This window comes from Herpailurus yagouaroundi, unplaced genomic scaffold, assembly GCF_014898765.1.
Source record: "Herpailurus yagouaroundi ecotype Mexico unplaced genomic scaffold, PumYag 182, whole genome shotgun sequence".
NCBI classification, from domain to species: Eukaryota; Metazoa; Chordata; class Mammalia; order Carnivora; family Felidae; genus Herpailurus; species Herpailurus yagouaroundi.
In genome coordinates, this window is record NW_024412413.1 from 7288306 (window position 1) to 7308750 (window position 20445).

At 41.4% G+C, this 20445-nt stretch overlaps 1 protein-coding gene across 2 annotated transcripts in view; it reads right to left on the bottom strand.

Annotated features, from left to right (window-relative positions):
* MEI1 (meiotic double-stranded break formation protein 1) overlaps positions 1-20445 on the bottom strand; it is a 79569-nt gene that overhangs the window by 53754 nt on the left and 5370 nt on the right. For both annotated transcript variants that reach the window (XM_040490693.1, XM_040490692.1), the window contains exons 4-12: positions 19745-19818; positions 18051-18156; positions 17328-17531; positions 15178-15308; positions 9138-9252; positions 8219-8335; positions 6940-7039; positions 6696-6830; positions 712-826 (exon numbers count right to left, since the gene is read on the bottom strand). In XM_040490693.1, the coding sequence (XP_040346627.1) occupies positions 712-826; positions 6696-6830; positions 6940-7039; positions 8219-8335; positions 9138-9252; positions 15178-15308; positions 17328-17531; positions 18051-18156; positions 19745-19818 (1097 nt within the window). The remainder of the gene's footprint in view (positions 1-711; positions 827-6695; positions 6831-6939; positions 7040-8218; positions 8336-9137; positions 9253-15177; positions 15309-17327; positions 17532-18050; positions 18157-19744; positions 19819-20445) is intronic.

Genomic DNA, 20445 nt, shown 5'->3' on the forward strand with positions numbered 1-20445 from the left:
GTATATATATTATTTTATATATATATAGAATATATATATTATATATATATAAATATATATATTATATATATATAAATATATATATATAATATATATATATATAAGCTGTCACAGGCTGTTGGACATTAGTCTAACTGGCTATAATACCCATATCAGTTGCTCCAACACACATGAAACTCCCACCCCATCACGTATGCAAAGCTTACTTTTCAAAGTTAATTTTGAAAGACATAACCAGCATTCACATTAACTGTATCCTTTCTGCTATGTTCAGTCCATGAACCATTAAAAGCCAATAATTGCAATACATTGCATATCAGATTCTTTCTAAGATTCTAGTGAATCCACCCTTAAATAATTTTGTGAGCACGTTTACCATAACTGCTTGGATGATATAAAAGACAAAGTGGTATAGTGTAGTAGGTTTGGGTACAAATACCCTGGGATTTACTATCCAAATTCAGGTACTTGCTAATTTTGGACCTTAGAGAAAAATTATTTAATCCTGTGGCTTCAGTTTCCAAATCTTTAAAAACGAGGATAGCAGTTATTAAGCTTTAAAGCTCTGCAGTGAGGGAAAAAAAATCTCATTATAGATATGTGTGCATGAGAAAAAGCTACAAAGAGTCATAAAAAGGTAAGGCAATTATCTTCTTAAAACACATTATAGCATGATCTTCAGAAGGAACAAGCTGCATGCAGTGTACTGACCAGGGGCCTCCTGTTCAGTGGAGTCTGGGAAAAATCTGCACACCGGTTCAGCATGGCTTCAAGCAAGGCCCGCAGTTCCCTATACTGCACAGGGAGAGCACTCTGGTGGTCCTTCCTGCAGCCAGAGAGACAAAGGCAGGCTTAGGGTAAGGTAAAGGTAGTCCAAGATACCCTCAGGTTCTCAGGCAAGGGGGCGGGGGGCAGTGTGATGGGTCCAGGATTTGGTCTGATAAAAATACTTGTTCCAACACTTGTCTAGCTGCATGACTTTGTGCAGATTCCTCATCCTCCCTAACCCTCAGTTTTCTCATCTATTAAATGAGAGATCATAGTACTTTCCTCATAAAATTATTTTAAGGATCAAATTAGATAAAGCACTTAGAATGATGCTTAATAGATAGTAAGCCCTTATAAATGGCAGCTATGACTATTATTGTTGTTATTAAGTAGACAGGGTTTTCTCACAGAGAAGAACCTCCTGGTGAAGAAGTATTATCTAGAACTGAAGGTGCATCAAGAGATGTGTATGGCCACTGTCCTCAACTTAGTGATAAGCTCTCTTGGAGAAGAGAGATCAAATTTGCTCTGTTACCTTGATAAGGAAAACCACAATCAACAGGTAAATGTTATCAGGACTCAGACTTTATTTCAGAATAGGGAAGAACGTTCTAAGAGTCAAACTCTATAGAGGTAAAGGGGAAAATCTAGGAGGAGTGACTCCCCATTCTTAGAAACTATAAGCAAAAACTAGAAACTACTTTTGGAGATTCAATCATTGTGAGTATGTGATAAATATAGAAAGTAACACTTAGGGTCCATTTGAGTCTTCATATTCCATAGATTCAGGAAGGCAAGAGTCATTGACTAGTCTAATTGTAAGCTCTAAGAGGCCAGAGTCCAGCTACCTAAACAGAGCTAGATGCATTATAAACTGATGATAAATTTTAAAAAAGATGTTAAATGAATGAATGACTACTTGACAGGGTATAAGGTAGCTGCATTTGTTGCCTAGGGATGCTGTAACAAATTGCCACGAACTACATGGCTTAAAACAACAGAAACTTGTGCTCTCATAGTTCTAGGGACCAGAAGTCCAAAATCAAGGCGTCGGTTCCCTCTAAGGGCTCCAGGGAAGAATCCTGCCTTGCCCCCTCAGCTGCTGATGGTTGCCAGCAATCTTTGTCATCCTTTGGCTCACAGCCGAAGTCACATTTCTATGTCTTCTTCACATGGGTACCTTCCCTCTGTGTGTGACTGTTACTATATGTCCGAATCTCCCTCTCCTTATAAGGGCACCAGTCTTTGGATTTAGGAGCCTGTACTGTGTGACCTCATTTTAATTCAATCAAAGGCCCTATTCCCAAATAAGGTCACATTCAGAGGTTATGGGTGAGCATGAATTTTAGAGGGGTGCTATTCAAACCAGCACGGTAACTCAGGAGAAACCTATGTTAACCTTCAGCCGTGGCCCTTTTTTGAACACTGACAATAATCTGTTGGGCTTTCTAACAGGCACTCAGTTCACTGCATACAGTTAAGGCTTGATTTCCCTTTTTTTCTTCACTTCTAGGAGCTCTACGCTTCTACCCTACACTGACTGTCAATCCCTAGTTCCGCCATCTTTAAATTCTTTTCAGCAATTCTCCCTCCTCATTCCTCCTTCCAGTTGTGCTTCCCAGAGACCCACTGAACCACACTCTCCCTCAGAGGGAACACCTCAGTAAACCTTCTAGGAAACTAACATGAAAAGTAAAATCATCTTAGGATTAATAACCGCCTCCTACCTAGCACTCTCCACAATTCTGACCTACTCAGCTTTCCCAGCTTCTTCACGCACTACTCCCTTCACATAACCTGCTAGCTAGACTAGCTACTGTAACCTAAGTAATCCCTATACTTCCCCCCCACATGGTCCTTCCACAAATCTAAATCTCTCTCATCATCCACCTCCTGCCTGAAAGGAGCTACCAGTCCCCTATAACACTAGCCTCCTGGGAGACCTCCAGTTCTGCATGAACACCTCTAATTGACACTGCTCTTATTCTGTACCTTTGTTACTCTGTTGGTTTCTCATCTCACCCTCACTGAGATTCATGCCCCAGATTTAGAGATTCAAATCCAGGAAAGGACAAAGGGGAAAAAGAGACAGACTGAAGTCATTGTAATATAAATGTTATTTTTTGCTTCCATTTTTAGAACCAACCTAGAGTCAAATCACAAAGACTTCAATATAGTCACAAAGAGACTATAAATATTAACCTTTACCATGTAAAATTAAAGGTATAGCTGGCTGACATTGAGAAGTAGAAGGTAGAGAGGAGAGGAGAAAGGAAAAGTTGTATGCTAATATACTCAGCTAACCAAGTGGGGAGTCAAGAGAAAGCTCTTCAAGTTGAGGGAACAAGAAATACAAGTTTTAAGTATACTATTTAAAGGTTTGAAAACATAAAATATTATGTTGGCAAAAATGCCAAGGAAATGTAGAGAAGACAAAATAACATGAACTAAATCTTGGTCTTTCTTACTGGTGATTCAATGAATAATGTCCTAAATTGACAAAGTAGCACCATTATAAGCATATTGTTTAGATGGAGGGAGATAATCACCAGATTAAAACCAAAATGAATTGAAGTTAGTTTCCTTTAGGAAGTGGGGACAGGAGACTGTTCTTTTCCATTATATACCTGTATATTTTATTTTTTATTATTTGAATGTATTACTTTGTTAGAGTTTTAGAAGGGAAAACATGGAAACAGAATTTATTCAAGTTTCCTCCATTACTTTTTTTTTCAAGATATCCAGCATCTTTCTAAGTTATAATTTCCATCCTGACCCTAAGAACTCTTAGTCTTACCATCTATTTTGACATCCTTCATTTATATACTATCTTCCAGAAATGAGGCTTATAGTAGTAAAAAAACTGACATGGTCCCTGATCTTCTGGAGATTATTTTATAATGAGGAGAGACACAAAACAAAAGAATAAACAAGAACATCAAGTGTTTGATAGGTGCTATATAACAGCCTAATGGATTAGTTAGGGAAGGATGCTCTGAATGCGACCTGAATGATAATGGGAAGAAGCCACTCATGCAAAGATTTTAGGGAAGAACATTTTAGGCAAAAATAACAATTAGTAGAAAGGAAGTAGGAGAAAAATCTTGACTAAAAGTTTTAAAAAATTACATCCATGAAATAAATAGAATAAAATGCTATGTAAAGACATGCAGATGGGGTATCTGGCTGGCTCAGTGGAGTATGCGATTCTTGATCTCAGGGTCATGAGTTCAAACCCCACATTAGGCATAGAGCTTACTTAAAAAAAAATTAAAGGGTACCTGGGTGGCTCAGTTGGTTAAGCATCTGATCTTGATTTCAGCTCAGATCATGACCTCATGGTTTGTGGGTCCAAACACCACATCAGGCTCTGTGCTGACAGCACGAAGTCTGCTTGGGATTCTCTCTCTCTTCCTCTCTCTCTGACCCTCCCTCACTCATGTGCTCTCTTTCTCTCAAAATAAATAAATAAACATTTTTAAAATTTTAAAAAATGCAGAGAATTGGAAAGAACTCTTCCAAATTAAATATGAAAGCAGAAATAAAACACACAAATGAAGGGCTGAAAGATAAAGTCAATTGGGGCACCTGGGTGGCTCAGTCGGTTGAGTGTCTGACTTCAGCTCAGGTCATGATCTCACAGCTTGTGAGTTCGAGCCCTGCATCAGGCTCTGGGCTGACAGCTTAGAGCCTGGAGCCTGCTTCAGATTCTGTGTGTGCATCTCTCTCTGCTCCTCCCCCACTCACGCTTTCTCTCACTTTTTCAAAAATAAACATTAAAAAAAATTTCAAGAAACATAAAGTCAAAATTTCCCAGAAACTAGTGCATAATGAAAAAAAAAAAAAAAGAAAAGCTTTCAGAAAACAAAGAAAATTAAAGGACCCATCCAGAATGTCCAACATTGGAATGGCAGTTCCAGAAAGAGAGAACAGAGTAAATAACGTACTGGAAAGAAAAAATTCATGAAAATTTCCCTTGCACCAAAAACCATAAAATACCTAGGAATAAACCTAACCAAAGAGGTGAAAAATATATATACTAAAAACTATAGAAAGCTTATTAAAGAAACTGAAGATGACACACAAAAAAATGGAAAAACATTCCATGCTCATGGATTGGAAGAACAAATATTGTTAAAATGTCAACACTACCCAAAGCAATCTACATATTCAATGCAATCCCTATCAAAATAACACCAGCATTCTTCACAGAGCTAGAAAAAAACAATCCTAAAATTTGTATGGAACCAGAAAAAACCCCGAATAGCCAAAGCAATCTTGAAAAAGAAAACCAAAGCAGGAGACATCACAATTCCAGACTTCAAGTTATACTACAAAGCTGTAATCAAGACAGTATGGTACTGGCACAAAAACAGACACATAAATCAATGGAACAGAATAGAGAACCCAGAAATCGACCCACAAACATATGGCCAACTACTCTTTGACAAAGCAAGAAAGAATATCCAAGGAAAAAAGCCTCTTCAGCAAATGGTGCTGGGAAACTGGACAGCAACATGCAAATGAACGAACCTGGAACCACTTTCTTACACCATACACAAAATAAACTCAAGATGTATGAAAGACCTAAACGTAAGACAGGAAGCCATCAAAATCCTAGAGGGGAGAAGAGGCAACAACCTCTGACCTCGGCCACAGCAACTTCTTACTTGACATGTCTCCGGAGGCAAGGGAAACAAAAGCAAAAGTGAACTATTGGGACCTCATCAAGATAAAAAGCTTCTGCACAGCAAAGGAAACAATCAGCAAAACTAAAAGGCAACCGATGGAATGGGAGAAGATATTTGCAAATGACATATAAGATAAAGAACTTATCAAACTCAACACCCCCCCCCAAAAAAAAAAAAACTAGTGAAATGGGCAAAAGACATGAATGGATACTTTTCCAAAGAAGACATCCAGAAGGCTAACAGACACATGAAAAAATGGTCAACATCATCCATCATCAGGGAAATACAAATCAAAACTACAATGAGATACCAACTCACACCTGTCAGAATGGTTAAAATTAACAACTCAGGCAACAACAGATGTTGGCAAGAATGCGGAGAAAGGGGAACCCTTTTGCACTGCTTGTGGGAATGCAAACTGGTGCAGCCACACTGGAAAAAAGTATGGAGGTTCCTCAAAAAGTTAAAAATAGAACTATCCTACAACCCAGCAACTGCACTACTAGATAATTATTCAAAGGACACAAAAATGCTGATTCGAAGGGGCACATGCACCCCAATGTTTATAGCAGCACTATCAACAATAGCCAAAGTATGGAAAGAGCCCAAATGTCCATCAACTGATGAATGGATAAAAAAGATGTGGTATATATATTTAATGGAATATTACTCAGCGATGAAAAAAATGAAATCTTGCCATTTGCAACAACGTGGATGGAACTAGAGTGTATTATGCTAAGTGAAATAAGTCAGTCAGAAGAAGATAAATATCATATGATTTCACTCATATGTGGGATTTAAGATACATAATAGATGAATATATAGGAAGGGAAGGAAAAATAATATAAAAACAGAGAGGGAGACAAACCATAACAGACTCCTAAATACAGAGAACAAACTGAAGGTTGCTGGTGGGGTGTTAGGTGGGGGGAAGCGCTAAAGGGGTCAGGGGCATTAAGGGGGACATTGGTTGGGAAGAGCACTGGGTGTTAAATGTAAGTGATGAATCACTAAAGTCTATTCCTGGAAAAAATATATATATATATTTTATTGAAATAAATAAATAGGAAGGAAGGAAGGAAGGAAGGAAGGAAGGAAGGAAGGAAGGAAGGAAGAGAAGAGAAGATTGATTGATTCCCTGACCCAAAGGACAAGTACCTCCCAGAAGCTTCCCTGACTTGACCTGGCCTGCGGGACACACAGAGGTAGAAAGTTCAGCCCACCTGGGTCTCTCACCTCAGAAAGGCAGAAATGGCCTTCACTGCCTCAGCAGCCACTTCCAGCACAGGGCTATTTACTGCCTCTTGGAGGGCACGGCCAGCATCTCTACACATGGTTGAGCTTGTGAACAGTTTGATCTCCTCTGGCTGCCTAAGAAATGGTAAATGAGCAATGAGTAAGTGAATGCCTATCACTGACTCCACCTTCTTTCCTTCTCCAGTCTGGCTCCTACAGGTCAATTTCACATCACTTTGCTCACCGAGTGAGGATCTCAGCAAAAAGCAGCAGGCCCTCCTTATGTAGCTCTGTGTTGTTCATCCGCAGGCTTCCCTGTAGGCTCCTCACCACTGACTCAATCCCTATTTCAAAATGACATGGCAGAGGCCAAGGATCAGTAGTTGGTAGTTTCTTCAATGCCTGCCCAGGAGAAGTAAGAGGTTCTGGGTAGCACATTTTTGCTGGTGACCCCTCATGGAGAGGCCCTGACACGGTTGAACTGATGGGATGGGACTGTGAGATCTTTGAGGGCAGGCCCTTATCTGATTCATCTCTGTCTCCCTGAAACCCAGCACAAGCCATAGCACAGGCCCTGGTACTCAAGGTATTCAGTGAACGTCTACTGACCAAGTTGTGCCTTTTCTACTAGACACACTCCTATTCTTTCTCAAAAGTCAAGTCAGAGCTGTGGGCCTCCACTGAGCTCCCATGTCCCCTGTATTTTCCTCTAGCAGAGCCCTAATCAGCTTGTTTATATCTCTCTCCCCTTCCAGAGGACAGGGACCACATTATATGTATCCCTAAATCTCTAGGTCCTAGCCTGGTGCTTGGAATAGAACAGGAACACAGAATATAAAACGAATGACTGAATGCGCCCTGCCTAAAAATCCAGACAGGATATAAAAAGTCCCAGACAAGGGGCGCCTGGGTGGCTCAGTTGGTTAAGTGTCTAACTTCCGCTCAGGTCATAATTTCACATTTCACAGGTTCGAGTCCCGGGTCGGGCTCTGTGCTGACAGCTCAGAGCCTGGAGCCTGCTTCGGATTCTGTATCTCCTTCTCTCTCTCTGCCCCTCCCCAACTTGTTCTCTTGTCTCTCTGTCTCTCAAAAATAAATACACATTAAAAAAAAAAAAAAGTCCCTGACAAAGAAGGTATCACCAAGAAGGAAAAGGAAGGGACAGTTTCAAGAAAACTTGAAAGGCTGAATCAGCAAAACTTAGGGATTAACTAGATGGACAGAAAAGGACTGAATCCAAGGCTGAGTAAAGTTGTTCTTAAGGTACAATTGGAATTCATTCGGCAGCTAATAGGAGTGCCTTTTTCTCGCCAAACATAGATACTTCTGTCAATCTGTGAGGGGAACTGTCTGGATATCATTGCTTCCATATGGAATCTGGTAATGAGTTTGGGCTAATAGAAATGACCAGACCCAGCCATCCCTCCAAGGTATAGGCTAGCCCCCCCATCATTTTCACTACTACTCAATTTCAAAGTGCTGACCACCCTACCCAGAGCTCGTGGAGGACTCACATCACTCACCATACACCGTGTGGCACTTGGAAAAGAAGAGGGGCTCTTCCGCCAGAAGTATCAAGCAGTTATAGCTGAACCAGACCAGCACTTCGCTGGAAGAGGAAAGGTGCTCAAAGAGGAACTCTGGCCAGAAGAGGGGAGAAAACAATGGATGACCATTGCGTGATCACGATCCATTAACTAAAGCTAGGGCCATGGATTCGTTCAGCATCTCACACCTATTACTTCATCTCTTTACACACCCTCTCCATGAGACATGATCATGAATTCACAGATAAGCCTGGAAAATAACCTCAGGGTTAGGATCTAACCTCATCTTTTTAAAAGATGAGGTAACTGAGACCCAGAGGGAGGTACTGTTAGTGGTAGAGGTGGGACTGGAATTCAGGATGGGTAATAGCAGGATGCAGAGAAAAGTTTTTAAAGCCAGAGAGGCTTGACTTCATATCCCTTCTCTGTCAGTGACTAGCCTTATAAATTTACACCAGTCATTTCCCTTCTCTGATCCTCAATTTCCTTATCCATAAAACAGCAAAGATGAGAACCTGAACGTGGCAGCACTTACAGTGCACCTCAGGGCATATTTCCTGGTCATGACCAGCCCTCAAGAAACATTAGTTCCCTTTGCCTTCCTGTCCACAGGTCTTTCCACCACCTCACACTAGGCACTTTTTCCTAGATGGTCAAATAAATGACAAAGATCAGTAACAAATTGCTCAAGGTCATCTAAGAGGTGCGTAGCAAGAGGATTCACTTTATGAGGCCTACTTCCTAGAGTCTGTCCTGTACAACTGAGCCTGCCACCAGCCCATCCCTCCAGAATGTATTATCAAAGAACCCCAGTAGCACAGCTACCGCTGTGTGACTCAAGGGTCTCCAGTCAGAACCCCAGGGCCCTCAGAGGAGATTAGATGGAGCTCCATACCTGGGATGTCGGCATGGATGAAGGCTGGGGCATGCTTCGCTGGAGAGTGGACCAGCACCGCAGTTATACAGTGGGCACTGGCCACCTGCAGAGTCTCATCTCTAGAGAGGAGAAGCTGGAGAAACAGGCAGCAAAAAGTGCTGCAGTCACACCACTGACAGGTAGAGGGTAGCAGCCTGAGTGCCACAGGGCAAGAGCCCAATTCCTCTCTGAATCCCTCCTGCACTAGATGGCATCAGGCACAAGGATGGTACTCAGGGAGAGCCATTCTAGATTATGGAAAGGAGTCTGCCTGAAGAACAGTAGGTGAGAAACAGAACAAAAGAACACAATGGCACTCAAAGAACACTAAAACTGTCACCAGGAAGGGTTTGGGCCTTCATTAACAGAAGTACTTTCACAGCCCTCATCTGGTTTTGATGCTTGCAACAAGCCTGAAACATACCATGGGAAAGTTCTACTATGAGCCTCACTCTACAGGGTGTGCTGAAAGGAACCAACATAGCAGGCCTGAAACTGTTATCCTTAGAAAGGCCTGTCTATAAGGTTGAACACTGACTGGGTTTGGGAAGTTGGATTTTAGGAGGGCTCCCACCACTCCCTGAATCATTAATATTGACTCTCTGTGACTAAACTATTTGTACAAACAATGTAGTTTATGCTGAATACCTGCTTTTCCTCCTGGGAGTCTGTACAACTTTGGTTGTACTAGGCAGAGGATGCCTACATGATCAGTCTGCCCACAATAAAAATCTTGGGCACTGAGACTCTAATAAGCTTCTCTGCCAGGCAACAAATCACATGTGTTGCCACAGTTGATTGCTGAAGGAATAAAGTGCATCTTTGTCTGACTCCACGCAGAGAGGACTCTTAAAAGCTTGTGCCTGGTTGTCCCCCAGATTTCACCCCACACAGCTTTTCTCTTTGCCAATTTTGCTTTGTATTCTTTCACTGTAATAAATAAGAGGCATGAGTATGACTATTTACTGAATCCTGTGAGCCCTCCTAGTGAACCATTGAATCTGGGGGTGGTCTTGGAGACTCTCAACACACAGAGGAAGGAATTAAAGCTCATGGAGGTTAAGTCACTTATTCCAGGCCACATAGCTAGTAAGTGGAAAAGGTAAGGCAGAAACTTATGTCAGCCACATCCAAATTTAGGCATCCTCCTACAACAGAGATGCCTCCTCCATCAAATTTTAGATCAGATCATTCCACTACTCAAAACATTTCAATGAATTTCCAAAGTCCTACTGGACACCATAGCTATCAGAAGTCCTACAGCACTTTCAGAAATCAAGGAAAGGGTTAATTGCAACTACATATTTCTTTTAAGTTTTATTTATTAAGTAGTCTCTATACACCACCTGGGGCTCAAACTCAAGACCCCGAGATCAAGATCACATGCTCCTCTGACTAAGCCAGCCAGGTGCTCCCAGATTTTAAGTGTAGGAGAAACTGGAATTCTAGGGGAAAATGATGAGTAGAACATATATCATGAGCCACAAAGGAGGGTGTGCCTGGTTTTAGAGTTGCAAAGGAAAACGACCAAGTCACATTCATATCTGGTAGAGAGGCATCTGAGGACTGCAAGCTTAAACCCATCTCAGTTATGTCAGGCTTGAATATGGACACATGATCAGCCTTTCTATTAGTATGTAAAGGGGTTTCTATACAGCATTAACCTTTATCTTCTATTTTATATAGGAAATGACATATATCTTAAAATGCTACTGATGTAAGGTAAACCATTATTTTATATACCACTAAGAGTAAAAGAGCTATTATTAACCTATAACACAGCACTGATGGTAAAATGTCTCCCAATTTCAGAGCTGTTAAAATGTAAAAAAAAAAAAAAACTTATCTTAAAAAAATGATATTTAGGAGCACCTGGGAGTTCCTAATGATATTAGGAGTTCAGTCAGTTAGGCGTCCAACTTCGGCTCAGGTCATGATCTCAAAGCTGACAGCTCAGAGCCTGGAGCCTGCTTCAGATTCTATGTGTGTGTGTGTGTGTGTGTCTCTCTCTGCCCCTTCCCCATTCATGCTCTCTCTCTCTCGCTCTCTCTCTCTCTCTCAAAGGTAAAAAAACATTAAAAAATAAATAATTTTAAAAAAAAGAAAAATGGTATTTAACTGCTAAGCAAAAACAACAATTCTTGGCTTAAAGTGCATGTTCCTTATTGTGTTGAGAAAGAAAACACTCCAAACCTATTTTTCATCATAAACAAAATTAATTATGAACATCTGTCTTTAAAAAGATCCTAATTATTTACCGTGACCCATCAGGACTAGCATGATTTTTCCTGTTTAATCTCTAGACTCATCTTAGGCTATCACTTCTTGGCCTTTTGGCTAATATCCAGTGTAAATTCATCTTGGGCCACATCACATTCCACCCACCATCCATCCCATTGGCCTCCATCTGCTCCTAGAACACATCAGGCATCTCTCTTCCTCTAGCCTTTATTTGCTGTTCCCTCTGCCTGACATACTTTTCTGCCCACTCTTCATATCACTAGCTTACTTACTTAATTTACTTATTTTCAGCCTCATTGAGGTATAATTGATCACTGGCTGACTTTAAATCTTCAAGCATCAGCTCAAGTGTCAACCCTTCAGAGAGGCCCTGCCTACCACTCAACCTGTAGCTGGCCTTCCTCACTACTATCTCATCTCCTCTTTGTTTCCTTTATAGCAAAACTAGAATACTTTGCTTGTTCATTTGCTTGCTTATTACCTGCCTTCCCCAGGAGACCATGCAAAGGCAAGGAACTTGTCTGTTTACATACCATGATATTCCCAGTGCCTAACACAGTAACTAACACCTCATATTAGTGCTCAGTATATATTTGACTAAATGAATGGATCAACATTGCAACAGAAGAGACACAAACATTGACAATATATTCCTAGGGATCTGAATTAAGGGAGAATAAGTTGATTACCAGCCAAAATCAGGAAGGAATAGCATTAGACTCTGACAAATATGCCAGAACAGAGATAAAAGGATATATGCTGATCTTATCTTTATTTAAAATTTTGGTATTTTGTTCACTATGAATTAACTTTTTTTTTTTTTTTGCATTAACTTTGATTTTTAAAAAAATATTGCAGGGGCACCTGGGTGGCTCAGTCAGTTGAGTGTCCGACTTCAGCTCAGGTCATGATCTCATGGTTTGTGAGTTTGAGCCCCATATCAGGCTTGTTGCTCTCAGTGCAGAGCCCGCTTCGGATCCTCTCTCTCCCTCTCTCTCTGCCCCTCCTCTGCTCATGCTCTCTCTCTCAAAAAAAATAAATAAATATACATTAAAAATATATATATATATACATACATACATACAGGGCACCTGGGTGGCTCAGTCAAGGTTAAGCATCCAACTTTGGCTCAGTTCATGATCTCGCCATTCGTGAGTTCTAGCCCCACTTTGGACTCTGTGCTGACAGCAAGGAGCCTGGAGCCTGCACTGAGTTCTGTGTCTCTCTCTGTGTCTGCCTCTCTCCCACTCAATGCTCTGTCTCTGTCTCTTCTCTCAAAAATGAATAAACATTAAAAAAATTTTAATTATATATATATTTTAAAAAAATTTTTTTAATGTTTATTTATTATTGAGACACAGAGAGAGACAGAGCATGAGCACAGGAGGGGCAGAGAGAGAACGAGACACAGAATCGGAAGCAGGCTCCAGGCTCCGAGCTGTCAGCACAGAGCCCGACGCGGGGCTCGAACTTGTGAACCACGAGATCATGACCTGAGCCAAAGTTGGACACTCAACCGACTGAGCCACCCAGGCAACCCTATATATATATATATTTTTTTTTTTTAAATATATAAATATATACAAAATTGAGCCTGGGTGGCTCAGTCAGTTGAGCATCCAACTCCTGATTTCAGCTCAGGTCATGATCCCAGGGTCATGGGATTAAGCCACACATTGGGCTCTGCACTGAGCACAGAGCCTGCTTAAGATTTTCTCTTTTTCTGCCCCTCTCCCCGGCTCATGGGCTCACACTCTCTCAGATTTAAAATACACACACGCCTGGGTGGCTCAGTCGGTTAAGCATCCGACTTCGGCTCAGGTCATGATCTCACGGTCCGTGAGTTCGAGCCCCGCATCGGGCTCTGTGCTGACAGCTCAGAGCCTGGAGCCTGCTTCGGATTCTGTGTCTCCCTCTCTCTCTGCCCCTCCCCTGTTCATGCTCTGTCTCTCTCTGTATCAAAAATAAATAAACGTTAAAAAAAATAAAATACACACATGCATAAAAAAATTAAAAAATTAAAAAAATTAAAAAATTAATTAATAAATAAATAAAAATAAATAAAATACACACACACACACACACACACTGCATTAAAACACTATCCTGATTGCTGAGGTTTTTAGCACCCCCTTATTTTACACCTAAGGCAAATATCTCATTCATCTCACCCTAGTTCCAACCTTGCTGGCTGCTGTAGTAAAATAACACACTGATAATTCAAAGTTGCCAAGAGAAGAACAGTCTCCACATATGAGTGGAGGCCAGGGCCCCTAAGTGAAGATTCCTATCTCTCCCCCTAGGGAAGTGTTGTCTAATCTCTGTCCCTGCCACCATTATGCTGCCTTGGTGCACTGTGAGGACACAGACCTTGTGTCCTGCTGAGCCTGGGATCAAATGTTCTAACCAGATGTCACCATGGACTTCAGGATGGCAGCAAAAAAATGAACACAGAAAAGAACCCAATCTGAGATTTTCTGATTCAGAGACACAGAACTTGCTCTTCAGAGTTCACAGGCCTTGCATGGACCTTTCTGGAGGCATCCTAGGGAAACAAGGAGGAGCAGTTTACCCTGGCTTTTTAATACCTGCCTTTTCTATCCCCAACTGTCCATTTTCCACTTCTGACCAGGGCCCCTCCTCTTTCCTGCAGAAGGAGTCCTACAGTCTAGTCAATCAATGATATCCCCACTATCAGATGAGGGCAAGTAGCTCTGCCAAGCACTGTGCTGAGCACTGCAGAGATACAGCCAGACTCAGGTCCTGCCCTAAAGAAGCTCCCAGTAGATCAACCACAATATAGTGAAGCCATGACACAGGGCACATCCTGCCTAAAGGAGCCAAGAAGACAAAGGAACCCTATAGGCCTTGAAGGATCCAACAAAGGAAAGGGGAAAGGCTTTAAAGGCAAAGGAGAAGTGCAGATGCACAGGCACAAAGACGGAATGTCCTAGCATATGCAGGGCCAGGGAGAAATTACATACGGCTGGAGCACTGGATTGTGGGTGGAAGAGATAGGTTAATAAGGCTAAAGGATAAGGAGGATCCAGAGAAAGAGGACTCTAGGTACCAAGCTAAGAAGCTTGAGTTTTATCACTAAAACACCTGAGATAGCTTACTTTCTGTTGCTGCATGTATTCTCCATTATCAGCCAGCCGAGATGTTAAGGGGGAGGTATGTATATAAATATTCACAACTGAAATAAAACCTACAGTTGAACCTTGAACAACGTGGGTTTGAACTGCACAGGTCCACTTACATGCAGATTTTTTTCGATAAATACAGTACAGTACTGCAAATATTTTCTCCTCCTTAGGAATTTTTTTTCCAAAGGAGATAGAAGTTTATTAAATATACCACAAGGGAGAGCAAAGGAGAGGCTGTCTGCCACCTCCTTATGAATTTCTTAATAACATTTTCCTTTCTCTAGCTTATTTTATTTTAAGAATACAGAATATAATACATATAACATACAAAATATGTGTTAATCGACTGGTTATGTTATTGGTAAGGGTTCTGGTCAACAGTAGACTATTAATAGTTAAATTTGGGGGGGGGAGTCAAAAGTTCTATGTGAATTTTCAACTGCAGGGGAAATCAGGGCCCCCAGCTCTCATGTTGTTCAAGGGTCAACAGTACTTTGAGTACTCTAACAGTATATTGTTTGAGCCAGTAAGAAAACACCTTAGAAATCTTAGATAGGAGTGATACAAGGCCCAGGAGCCATACCAGTTCCCTTGTTATTGAACCTAGAGACCAGAAATCACAAGACAAGCACCTTTTTGAGCACCAAAGGCAGTGAGGTCTTTCCTGGTGGCCCCTCAGCACCCTCCGTACTTTCTGCCAGTGAAGACTCATTCATGATTACGGACACAAAGAGATCGTACTTCAGCAGCTGTCTCAGCCAACCTAGAAAACAAAAGGGTTGGGAGGTGAGGCGAGAGAAGTATAGGCACCAGAGTATGCCTAAGGTAGCCCCTCAGACATCCTCTAGAAATTTCATCATGTCACCACAGACATTCCTAAGTATTTTGTTATTTTTAGTGCTATTATAAATGGGATTGTTTTATTTTTCAGATAATTCACTGTTAGTGTATAGAAAAACAACTGATTTTATATCCTGCAACTTTACTAAATTCATTTGTTAGGTTTAACAGTTTTTTGGTCAAGTTTTTAGGGTTTTCTATATATAAGATGATAGCATTTGCAGAGACCATTTTACTTCTTCCTTCCTAATTTTAATGTCTTTTATTTCTTTTTCTTGCCTCATTGTTATGGCAAGGACCTCTAACATTATATTAAATAGAATCCCATGCTCTTGTATGCAACCTCTGGGACAACACTTATCACACTAATCTTTAATTGTCCACATCCTTCTTCCACACTAGACTATGAGCTCCCTCAGAATAGAGCTTGGGTTTGATCATCTTTATGACCCCAGAGCCTGACACAGGTCCTGGCCCAAAATGAACACTCACTATGTATGGCCAGACTGTTTATAACAGAGCTCTTGGCCCAAACTGTGAAAAGAAACTGTTGTCACCCATAGACAATGCTTCTCCCTGTAGCTCCTGCTTTGGAATAGGCTCTCACCCAGTTACCAATCATAGTACCTCTGTTCAAAATGTGAAAGCTCCTGGGGCACCTGGGTGGCTCAGTCGGTTAGGCATCTAACTCTTGATCTCAGCTCAGGTCTTGATCTCAGGTCGTGAGTTTAAGCCCCATGGTGGGTGTGGAGTTTACTTTAAAAAAATGTGAGGGGCACCTGGGTGGCTCGGTTGGTTAAGTATCCGACTCTTGATTTCAGCTCAGGTCATAATTTCACAGTGTATAGATTCGAGCCCCACATTGGGCCCTGTGCTGACAGCACAGAGCCTATTTGGTATTCTCTTTCTCCCTCTCTCTCTGCCCCTGCCCTGACTGTTCTCTCAGTCTCTCTCTCTCTCTCTCAAAATAAATGAAATAAATTTTTTCAAAAATGTTAAATCTCTCTAGTTGGAGCATTTCAAGGGTCTTGTGTACCTACATAAGGAAACAGCAGAAGAAGAGGCTGAAAGGGTACACGGGGGCTCATAAGAAGCCTCAAATAACAAGTAGGAAAACTGCACATCACCTGGAGGCCAGAGGGAGCCATAGATGATTTTTCAAATAGGAAACAGGAAACGCAAGCTATGCAGTGTGAAGATTAACTTGGCAGCAAAAACAGGATACACCAAGGCAGGCAGTAAAAACCAGAGGCAGAAAAATTGTTGTCCCACTTTCTTCTTCTCCTTGCAAAGGCAAGTTTATTTTTTTATTTTTAATTTTTTAAAAGAGAGAGTACGCACAAGTGGGGGAGGGGCAGAGAGAAATGGAGACAGAGAATCCCAAGCAGGCTCCATGTTGTCAGTGAAGAGCCTGACTCAGCACTCAAACCCATGAACCATGAGATCATGATCTTAGCTGAAATCAAGAGTCGAATGCTTAACATCCTGAGTCACCCAGGTGCCCCCAAAGGCAAGGGTCTTAGATAGGCATCTATCATAGTCTGTGCATCTTTTCTTTTTCAAGATTTTTTTTTTTTTTGAGAGAGAGAGAGAGAGAGAGAGAGAGAGAGAATGTGTGCGTGCACACGAGTGAGGGGTAAAGGGACAGAGGGAGGGAGAGAGAGAGAAAATCTTGAGCAGTCTCCATACTCAGCACGGAGCCCAATACAGGGCTCAATCCCACTGAGACCCTGAGATTATGACCTGAGCCAAAATCAAGAGCTGGACCCTCAACCAGCTGAGTCACCCAGGCACCCCCAGACTATCCGTCTTCTCTCCTAAACCCATGGCTTCTACCCTTTTCAAAGAGGCAAACTTCCCTACCACTGGAGAGCCAATATCTCAGGTCCTCAAGCAAAACATCAAAAGCATTCTCTCTTTTCTCTCCAGTCCTATATCTTACCCAAACAGTTGATCTGTAGCTCCTTTGTCTGGGCGCCATCCAGGGTGGAAAGGAAGAGAGGACACAGCTTCTCCCGGAAATGGCCTGAAAGCATCTCAGCAGCCACTGGTGAAGAGTACAGCTTCCCATAGAGGTAACAGACAGAAGCTCGCACCCCCTCATTGGGGTATACTAAACCCCTCAACAGATGTTCCATCAGATTACCTGTCCAGAAAACAACCAAGGGGCCAGGGAAACCTCACAATGTCAGCTGCTATATGAAACTCCAAACTACTGTTCCCCGTAGGGTAGTAATAGTGGTAATCCTTTATAATCTCCCATAACAAACAATTTCTGGACCCTTAATCAAAAGAGAAAACCAAGGTTTAGAGAAGTGATTAACCCTAGAGTAAATCCTCTATGAGATATTTATTTGCATTTTATTGATAGAAAAAAGCACTCTGTATTCCAGAATTAATTCCTCCTTCCATCCAAAGGAAGGTCCGTAAGTAGATACTTAATTTGTGTTAACATAATGAATAGAAATAACTCAAGACCAGGGTCAAGAATTTTTTCAACTTGGCCAACATGGAGTACATTTTGCAGATGGGAAACTGAAAGCCTAGAACAGGAAAGTAACAACTTCCCAGGTGTGTATAGTGAGTGGACCACCCAGATGGTGATATAAAGTGTGATCAAAGCTGGTAAAAGGGTAGTAGCATCTCTTCCCCAGAGGTTACTCACTGTGCTCCATTACAAGCTTGTCTGCCAGGGGAGGGATAGCATCCACCAACTTGCCGAGAAGGGTCAGGGTAGCCAGGCTGCCTCGCATGGAGGGCATGTTACACAGCTTTAGAAAATGAACACACTCCGCTGTATGAATTAGGATCAGATCTCCCAACAAAATTTATCTTGCCCTATCTACACAAAGCCTGTATTGTATGTGTCTCTCACCACAACCAGTAATCAGCTTCTTTAACTAAGTATCTATCTCCCCTATTGGACTGGGAAGACCTTGAGGAAAGGGACTGAGTCAGATTCCTCTCAGAGTACTCAGTACCTAGCTCAGTATATGACTGTTAAACTGGATTAACATTAGCATATTTTGTCTTCTATAGAGCCAGAAACTGGGAGAGTGAAAGTTGGAAACATCATAAAGACAGAATTCTGGCTTAGTGCCAAAAAAAAAAATGTATTACTATTATTATCATTACTGTGGCCATTACTGAGCCTTCTATTCATCAGACCCTATGCTTGATGGCTTACAAGTAGAGTCAATAGTATATATTTCACCATTTCTACTGACCAGCTATAGCACTTTAAGTAAGACTCTTAACTCCTCTGGTAGGAAATAATAATAGTATCAATTTCATAAGGTTGTTAGGAGGACTCAGTGAGATACTGCACATAAACCACCTAACACAGTGCCCAGCATATAGAAAGTGCTCAAAAGGGTTAAGTGGAATCATCTTAATAAGTATTGACATATATGATGATAAATTCAATCTAATATATTAATCATATGCAGAGTAATTATAATGATATGACAATTTAGTATAATTCATAATTAAATGTTCTTGGTGTTAAGATGAACATTTGTCTTCCTTTTTTTTCTAATGTTTATTTATTTATTTATTTATTTATTTAGAGAGAGAGAGAGAGAGAGACAGAGACAGAGAGCACTAGCAGGAGAGGGGCAGAGAGAGAGGGAGACAGATTCCCAAGCAGGCTCCACACTGTCAGCACAGAGCCTGATGGGGGCTCAACCTGAGATCATGACCTGAGCTGAAACCAAGAGTCTCTTGATTAACTGAATCAAGTTAATCAAGTAACTTATTAACTGACTGAGCCACCCAGGTGCCCCCATTTGTCTTCCTTTTGCAAAAAAAAAGAAAATAAAAAGTGATTCTGATATTATTCCTAAATCTTAAACACAATGCAAAAGCTGCTTATTGCATGGTATCTGTGACTATCTGTGAAGAAGGCAGGTTAAATATATCCACTCAGTGCTTGCCTTAGATGCTGACAAAAACAAATGACTTCAGTATAAAATATTGTATACAATTCAAACCAAAGAAAAACACTAAGCCAAGACATAGTAAATATATTTCCTTGCTAAGTTGGTCAAGGAAATCTGTATTGTACTTAGGGGGATATAGAGAATAGCCATGGGATGATTATGTCAGAAAGATGAGACTTCACCACACAGAGGGAGGGGAAAGGGGAAGGAGGGAAGATACAAACAGTATTGGGGCAGGATCAGAAGACCCAGGCAGGCCCTAGCTCTGGCTCTGGCTCTGCCACTGACTCAGTGACCTCAGGCAGGTCCCTGTCCCTCTCTGTATTTCAATCTCCCCACCGATCCAGAAAGGCGTGGGCCCAGCTCTGATATCTGAGGATTCTGAGGGGTACTCAAGAACCCACAGCTATTTACTGACCTCTTTGTGGCACTCATCCAGCAGGCAATGAACGGTCTGCTCTAACTTCAGCTGAGTTGTAAGCTGGATAAGGACTGAGCAGACACAGTAGTGTTACTAACCACAAGACAACCTCTGGCCCACACCTCACCTTTCATAGCCCTTCTACTCAAAGTCATTTGCTTGCGTTACCAGTATAGTCTTTTCTTTTTTTTTTTTTAATTTTTTTTTTAACATGTATTTATTTTTGAGACAGAGAGAGACACAGCATGAACGGGGGAGGGGCAGAGAGAGAGGGAGACACAGAATCTGAAGCAGGCTCCAGGCTCTGAGCCATCAGCCCGGAGCCTGACGCGGGGCTCGAACTCACGGACCGCGAGATCGTGACCTAAGCTGAAGTCGGACACTTAACCGACTGAGCCACCCAGGTGCCCCAGTATAGTCTTTTCTATCTCCCCAATTAAACTAAGTGTACATATCCAAATCAAAGGATTTCTGGCTTCTTCGTTGTTTTATATCAGTAGTTCACAATCTGGCTGCACATCAGAATCACCCAGGAAGTTAAAAAAAAAAATACTAATGCCCAACTCCCACTCTAGATCAATTAAATCATAATCTCTAAAGAAAGAGCCTAATAATCTGGATGTTTTTTAAGTTACCCATGTAAGTCTATTGTGAAGCTAAGGTTGAAAATTATTATTTTATATTATCTCTACTTTATT